This window comes from Musa acuminata, chromosome BXJ1-3 (assembly GCF_036884655.1).
Source record: "Musa acuminata AAA Group cultivar baxijiao chromosome BXJ1-3, Cavendish_Baxijiao_AAA, whole genome shotgun sequence".
In the NCBI taxonomy this organism is placed as follows: domain Eukaryota; kingdom Viridiplantae; phylum Streptophyta; class Magnoliopsida; order Zingiberales; family Musaceae; genus Musa; species Musa acuminata.
The window spans coordinates 17,860,051-17,867,500 of NC_088329.1; the positions used below are offsets into that span (position 1 = coordinate 17,860,051).

The window sequence follows — 7,450 nt, forward strand, 5'->3', positions numbered from 1 at the left end:
CTTTCGGAAACTTCGTATGATAAAAGCAACGTTTCGTTTGAAACCGTTTCGATTGCGTTTTAACTTGAAGGCATATGTAAGAAGGAGACAAAGAAGTAGAGCATCAAAGTGAAGATGGTTTGCAGTAATATAAATGACAATAAGATAAACGTAAACCGATATATAGTGGTTCGGTCATGCCACCTACATCCACTTGTGAAGCCTTCTTCGATGAGGCTCGCAACTTCCACTAGCAAATCACTTTGAAGGGGAAGGACAAATACCCCTCTTACAACCTTTTACAAGTGGTTCACTCTCTTACAAATTTTCAAAGAGAAAGAAGGAGGTGAACACTCAAGCAATTAAAAATAAAAACTTGCTAAAGACTTTGCTAAGACTTTTATCTCAATCTCTTGCTTCTCAAAGGTTGTAATCTCAGCTGAGAATTGAGGGGCATTTATAGGCCTCAAGAGGATTCAAATTTGGGCTCCAAATTTTGAATTCTCTTGAGTTTCCAAGGTTGGCGGTGCCACCGCCTATCGGTGGCGGTGCCACCGCTTGTCAGTGTCGGACACTGATAGTGTACTGGCGGTGCCACTGCCGGACCTCTCGGGTGCTGGGTGGTGCCACCACTCAGTCCAGCGGTGCCACCGCTTGGTTCTCGGGTTCTAGGCGGTGCCACCGCCTGCTAGTCATAGGTGCCCAGCAAGCCAATCACGTGAGTGATGGCACGTGTGACTTGATACAGAATCTTTTTGCTTATTATATTTTGGCGTATATCACTTTATAACTATTGCAAAAATGCATACATATATTGTGATGTCCTTGGATTTGTGCAATGGGAATCGGATCGTGATGAGATCACGATAATGAGATCGATTCACCTTTAAACACATATCCTAAATAATCCCGGTCATAGGTTACTCGACAGGGATATCGTGATAACCGGATAGACTGGTGTGCTGTATACCCGTCCATATGATGGATGCAGCTGGTCTCATAGCTGCTCGTGTAGGGACACTAGGGATACAGTACAGGTGCTCATTAGAGAATGAGTTCACTGATTGATCCGCTTACGGAATGCTGGATGGTTGATGATGCCTTATTGTCAGACAGCGATTCCGTAGTCCTAGTGGTGTATCTGGTCCTTAGACTTGAGACACCAAGGATGTCCTGTATGAGTGCTCCACTCTTTGATACCAGACTTATAGGTTTGGCTGTCCCAGATCTAGTACAGCTGGTCATTGGGAGTGGTAGTCGACCTTACGAGGGCTATTGAGTGTCGATAGAGGATCATCCACTCTCAGCGTCATGAGAGGAATATCCCATGTGTTCTTGCTCAGACAAATCCCTGGCCAGGGTCATTCGGGTTGAGAGAGAAAGAGTTCTCCGGGAGAATCCGATTAGAGCGAGACTCGAGTAGAAACCGTATGGGTCTGATAGCACCATGCTCAATATACGGTCTCTAGGATATTATATGGATGAGGGATTATAGGTACACGGTAACTGAGGACAGACAGGTCCAATGGATTGGATTCCCCTGTATCGTCTGGGGACTATGGCGTAGTGGCCTAGTACGTCCGTAGTCGATGAGTCGAGTGAATTATTACAGAGATAATAATTCACTGAGTTAGAAGGAGTTCTGACAGGTATGACTCACGGCCAGCTCGATATTGGGCCTAGAGGGTCACACACATATGGTAGGCATTGCGATGAGTAGAGGTTCGGATATGAGATATCCGACGGAGCCCTTGTCTTATTGGATGCAGATCCAATACCCACTAGGGGAGGACCCATTAGGGTTTGACAGGGGATCTCTATAAATAGGAGGGATTCAGAGCCTCATAGGCTAGAGCCTTTGCTTGCCTTTCCTATTCTCCTCTTCCTCTCCACCTCAGATCAGGCCTGGAGTTTTTGAGGAGCGTCGTCGCAACCCTACTGTATGGATCACCGCTAGAGAGGAGGACGCTTGACCTCCTTTACCCTCTCCTAAGGATCTGTAAGGAAACAAGGATATACGATCTCCCTAGGTAACACAATCTACTCTATACGCAGTTTCATGTTTCGCGGATTTTTGCGCACCAATCTTCGCACGACGACGAACATCTTTTTGGGAATCGGGGATTTTATTTTCTTGTTCTTCCGCTGCGCATGTGATGTCGCCCCCATGATTTCCCAACACCGCCTACACTATTTCAGCTTACTGGTTGGGCTCCAAACTTGGCCCAAACTAGTCCGAACTCGGGCCTAATTGGCACCTACTTGGGTTATATGATTAATACCTAATCCTAACCCTAATTAACGTGCTAACTATGAATTTAAAGATATTTCCTAAGCTATTACAAAGTCCGCAAGTCAAGACTTCTTCCGGCGAGCTTCTGGCGAACTTTCAGCGGTCATTCGATAAACTCTCAGAAACCATTCTGCGGACTCCCAGCAAGCTCCTAAACTTCACGATTTGATCTTGGTGAGTTCCAACAAGCTTCTTTGGCAAGCTTCGATCTTTCTCGGTGAGCTCCGCGAACTTCCAACGAACTTTCCGACGAGCTTCCGAAAAACCCTTCGGCAAGCTCCCTACTCATTCTCGGCTAGTTCCAACAGCATTCCCGATGAACCTTCGGACTTCCATCGAACTCTCGAACTCGCAACGAATCCGTTGCGCTTGACTCTGACACTTTGTTTCGCTTTATGTCTTCGTCGTTATCGTAGGTAATCCTGCACACACAAGCCAAAACTCTACTCTGATCTAGACAATTATTACAACGCGAATTGACATTCTGTTGCCCGGCACATCATTGGTTGGCGGTTCGTCCGATTCTTCTGCGCATCATCCTCTCTTGTGGCTTATTTCCCAATCGGCGGTTGACCTCCGCAACCTCGATATCCTTGGCCCGATGCCCGACGTCCGAAGCGTTCTGCCATCCAATATCCTGACGTGATCTCCTCCGGCGCAACGCCAATTCCTCTTGCTTTAATTGTCTCATCCTGATTGAAGCATCCTACGTCACTCAAAATGCAGATTAAATCATAAACACATATCAAGTGGTTTCATTATCAAAATACGAGATTCAACACCTTTGCCAGAAATGGTGAAGGGAGTTATGCATAGAGCTTGTGATGCTCTGTCAGCCCTTATGACTTCACTCAGACGTGGGTGGATGGAGCTCCCAAACGTGAGAGACTTATGTTTGGTGGTCATTCAGAAATGGATATACCATATTATATTATGGTCCCACTTTACCTTCTGTATGTTTGATATGATATCCAAAGCTTTGGTTATGTGTTTTTATACATGCTTTGGATAAGAATGATATGAATGCAACGTCAAATTCGATGTTTGAGCTTCTGTTTCGTATTTGTTCTTTGATATGCTTCGAAATGGTTCATATGCCATTGATATGCTTTGAAATGTTTCACATACCATTGATATGTTCCGAAATATTTCTTTTGTTATTGATATGCTCCGAAACATTTCATACCCCATTGATATGCTCCGAAATGTTTCATATGTTATTGTTACACTTCGAAATGTTCCATATGTCATTGATATGCTCCGGAACATTTCATACGCCATTGATATGCTCCGAAATGTTTCATTTACTATTATCCCAATTTATTGTTCATAATACCTTTTTATACTCTAGTATTTGTGCGATTATTTGGACCTTTGCTAGAAATGGTAAAGGGTATATGCTTAGAGCCTGCGATGCTCTAGATTATGTTTGGTGGTCATTTAGAAATGGATGGACCATATTATGTTTGGAATCCCACTTCACCTTCTATCTGTTTCATCTATTATTGTTAGAAATATTCTATATGTCATTGATATGCTCCAGAACATTTCATACGCTATTGATATGCTCCAATTACTCTGTGCTCCATTTGTTATGAACTGATATGTTCTGAAATATCCTATTTGCCATTGATATGCTCCGGAACATCTCGTACACTATTGAAATGCTCCAATTACTCTATGCTCCATTTGTTATGAACCAAATATGTTTTGAATGACATGACACATATGATTTTGTATCTAATGAGATGGTATCCTTGAGAATTCTTGTATTCTGCCTTGCATTATGATATCTTACTTATTTGAAATCGTTCCTTTTGTTATGAATATGCTTTGTTACTTACTGAGCTGTTTTTAGCTCACTCCATTGTTATATAAATCTATTAAGTCAAGTTGTCACTCTTTGAGATGTTTTGAATTGGGCTGAGGTAGTGGAGAGCTATTCAGAATTATGGGCAAGTCTCGTTGGTTATTATGTTATTGTTGTATATGCATATTTTATATGTAATGAAATGTTGTCGATGAATCGAAATGGATATACTATGTAAAAGTGTTGGAAGATCTCTCTTATTTGGAATTTCGGAATGTTAAATCTAGTTTATGATGATATAAACTTGTGGTGAATAATTGGAGTTTTGATTGTATAATTTATTTAGCTTGTGGATTTATAAATGTTGTTCATGTTTATCAAGTTGGCTTGGGTTGCCATAAATATGAATTAACGAGTGATGTGATATATAATTATAAACTACACAGGTTTTATAGATGTGAATTTGATAGAATGTTTTTCAATGTCCTCAAATGTTAGTTTGGATCCTGGATTGGTTTGTGATGAAAATTTTAACATTATTGATATTTTTTTACGGGGCGTGACAGGTGGTACCGCCCGTGCCCGGTAAACCTGGGATGAGATATTTTTAGGCTCCAAGTTTGAATCAACTTGAAGCCTATAAATACTCCTCTCATCCCTAGTTAAAAGACACAAGCACAAAGAGTTTAAAAGTGAAGAAATGCTATAGAAATCACTTGAGAAATCCCTCCTCTAGCTTAAACTTAGATTTCTGTTTAGAGAGGAGAGTGAGTGCTTGTAAGGGTTGTCTCCTAAACCCAATAAACGGAGAAGAGAGGTGTAAGAAGGAGGTTAATCTTTACCTATTAAAAGAAGATCGATAGTGGATGCCAATGGCCTCGACGGAGGAGGAATCAATGGAGTGGATGTAGGTTACGACGACCGAACCACTATAAAATTGGCATGTTCTCTAGTTTGTATTTTACTTTAAGCATTTTATCTTTACTGCAAACCTCTTTAATAGCTTACTGCCTTCAATACATTTACGAACATGTATTTCAAGTTAAGTATTTCCGAAATCGATTTTTATCGTACGAAAGATTTTTTGAAATCGACATTTTTATCCGCTGCACTAATTCACCCCCACTCTTAGTGTCGACCTCGTTCCTAACAGACGCTTCCATTACGTATAATAGCATTTGTATGCAAACATTGCCCGCAACTAAGCTAATGACCATTGGTGGCCGCCGCCCTCAATGATATCATTGGCAACAATAAATTATCAATATTAATTTATTAATCAAACACAAGGAACCTCGCATTATTTACAAACAAGTGATAAGACGGATTAGATAGAAAAATAAATTGACAACACAAACAGATCATTTAAGCATCATAAATCAAAACTTAATAATACCTTTTCGCAAGCAAATGTTGCTAATAAATAGATAAGTATTTGATTTCAAAACATGTCTTTAATACTAATTATAAGTATAAAAATTATAATTATGCTACTGTTATGCCAAAAACTTTAATGCTATAAACTAAAATCAAATAATGATAAATTAAATTTATGATGCGTACCTTTCGATATCATTCAAAAAATATTTTATCTGATCTGTAGGTTCATCATCGTCGGATTCGAAAACTATAATACCGATTTGCAAGGAAAACTATACTTGTCTTTTTCTCTCTTCATATCTTTCATAGGACTATTATGAGTGATGAATTACGGATTAAGGGAGATTAAGAATAGATATGTAATCTCAATAACATCACTAATGTCACATGAGACTAAGAGGAGATGAGAAAAAACTATAATCTCTTAATAACACCATGCCACATCACATATGTCTTATCTTATATTGAGTCTTTAGGAGCTCTATTTATAAGCGAGAGCAAAATTAAAATAATTTCTCCCATCAAGTTTATTTCTTGAGGAATCATACCATAATTGAATTTTCTTTCTATTAACCGATAATCATAATCAGAATTTAATTAGAACTATAATATATATTAGCTAATTAGATAGGATAACATAATCTAACAGTTTCTTCTTCTACTTCTTATTTAACTTCTTCTTCTCTTTCTTATTCTTATGTTGTTTTCTTTCTCTGCTATTAGTTCCTCTTTCGCTACTTAATCTTCTTCCTCAGTTCATCAAGCAACATTGGATGATGGAGTGATGAGGAGTAACATCAACGTAATTAGGTTGCCAATGAATGAAATAAAAGGTTATAAGAATCAGAGTATGATTGATGATTGAGGGATTGTAAATTAGTAAAATTATATTTTTATTATTTTCTAAGGGTTATCAATAGTAATTGATTGCTAATAACAAAATGGAGTTATCAATAGCTTTTATCAAATTAATAGGTTATTTTTTTCCATCAGATTATATTAAGACATATTTATGTTATCCCATCAAATCAATGTAGTTAAACATTTCTATTCCTTGAAAATATAATTTCGTAAGAGGTACAATATAATTCCTTGGAAATAAACCATATGCTTTATTACAATCTCTAGTCAATATCTACTTTCGAAATAATGATGATGGAGAGGTAGTTAATGTCGGTCTATTATTTACATTTCATATTGTTATTTAAAAAATTAGCACATAATTGTTGCTTTAATGTCATATTTAGTCTGCAATCATCATCCTATATTTCTCGTTCACACGATTCGTAACGTGAAGTGATGCCCTCAACTCGGTATCCGCAAGCGGGGCAATTACCCAAGGCAACCATGGCGAGCATATACGACTCAAAACTGTTTCTGAAAGGATCACTGACGCGATTACAGCCCTAACCATGAGACTTCTTCTTTACTTCTTCCTCGTTCGTTTTCTAAAAGCCCAGGATGTGACTGCAGCTCCCATGATTTCCCATCACCAGAACAAAACCCAAAACCACGCAGTGTAGCATGCACGCACTGCGTCCCTTCCTACCAACCCAACTCACGGCCATGCCGTCCCTTTTTAGCTTTGCAGACTTCCAACACATGCTTTTGTCTGCCACCACATGAAATGATAGCTTTCTCGTCCCCCGGGACACGAGAGGACCAAAACAACAGCGCAAACAAAAGAGAAGGGTACAACACAAGCAGAGCGTGAGGCCCACAGCCGCGCCACCTGCTCACCGGAGCCACGGCCGGAGGTCCGTCGTCGAGGAGGGGGATACCTCGCCGCCGAGGCTGTCGTTGCAGCAAGAGGACACGTTCGAGCGCTGCTCCCCGGGGAACCACCCCGCCGCGCTCTTGAAGCTCGGGCTCCTCAGGTTCTGCGAGCACCCCTGCTGGTCAGGCGCCGGGAACGAGAGGCGCTTCTTGGCGGAGCCGCCCCGATCCCGGTCCGGCGTCCCCGGACGCTGCCTCGGCGCGCTCTGCGA

At 40.4% G+C, this 7,450-nt stretch overlaps 1 protein-coding gene across 1 annotated transcript in view; it reads right to left on the reverse strand.

Annotated features, from left to right (window-relative positions):
* Positions 1-6,821: 6,821 nt before the first annotated feature.
* The window catches only part of LOC103974553 (protein IQ-DOMAIN 18-like), a 2,869-nt gene continuing 2,240 nt past the window's right edge, over positions 6,822-7,450 (reverse strand). Inside the window, exon 5 of the mRNA XM_009389404.3 lies at positions 6,822-7,450. This exon is cut by the window's right edge and continues 555 nt beyond it. Within this exon, the coding sequence (XP_009387679.2) occupies positions 7,199-7,450 (252 nt within the window). The 3' untranslated portion in view covers positions 6,822-7,198.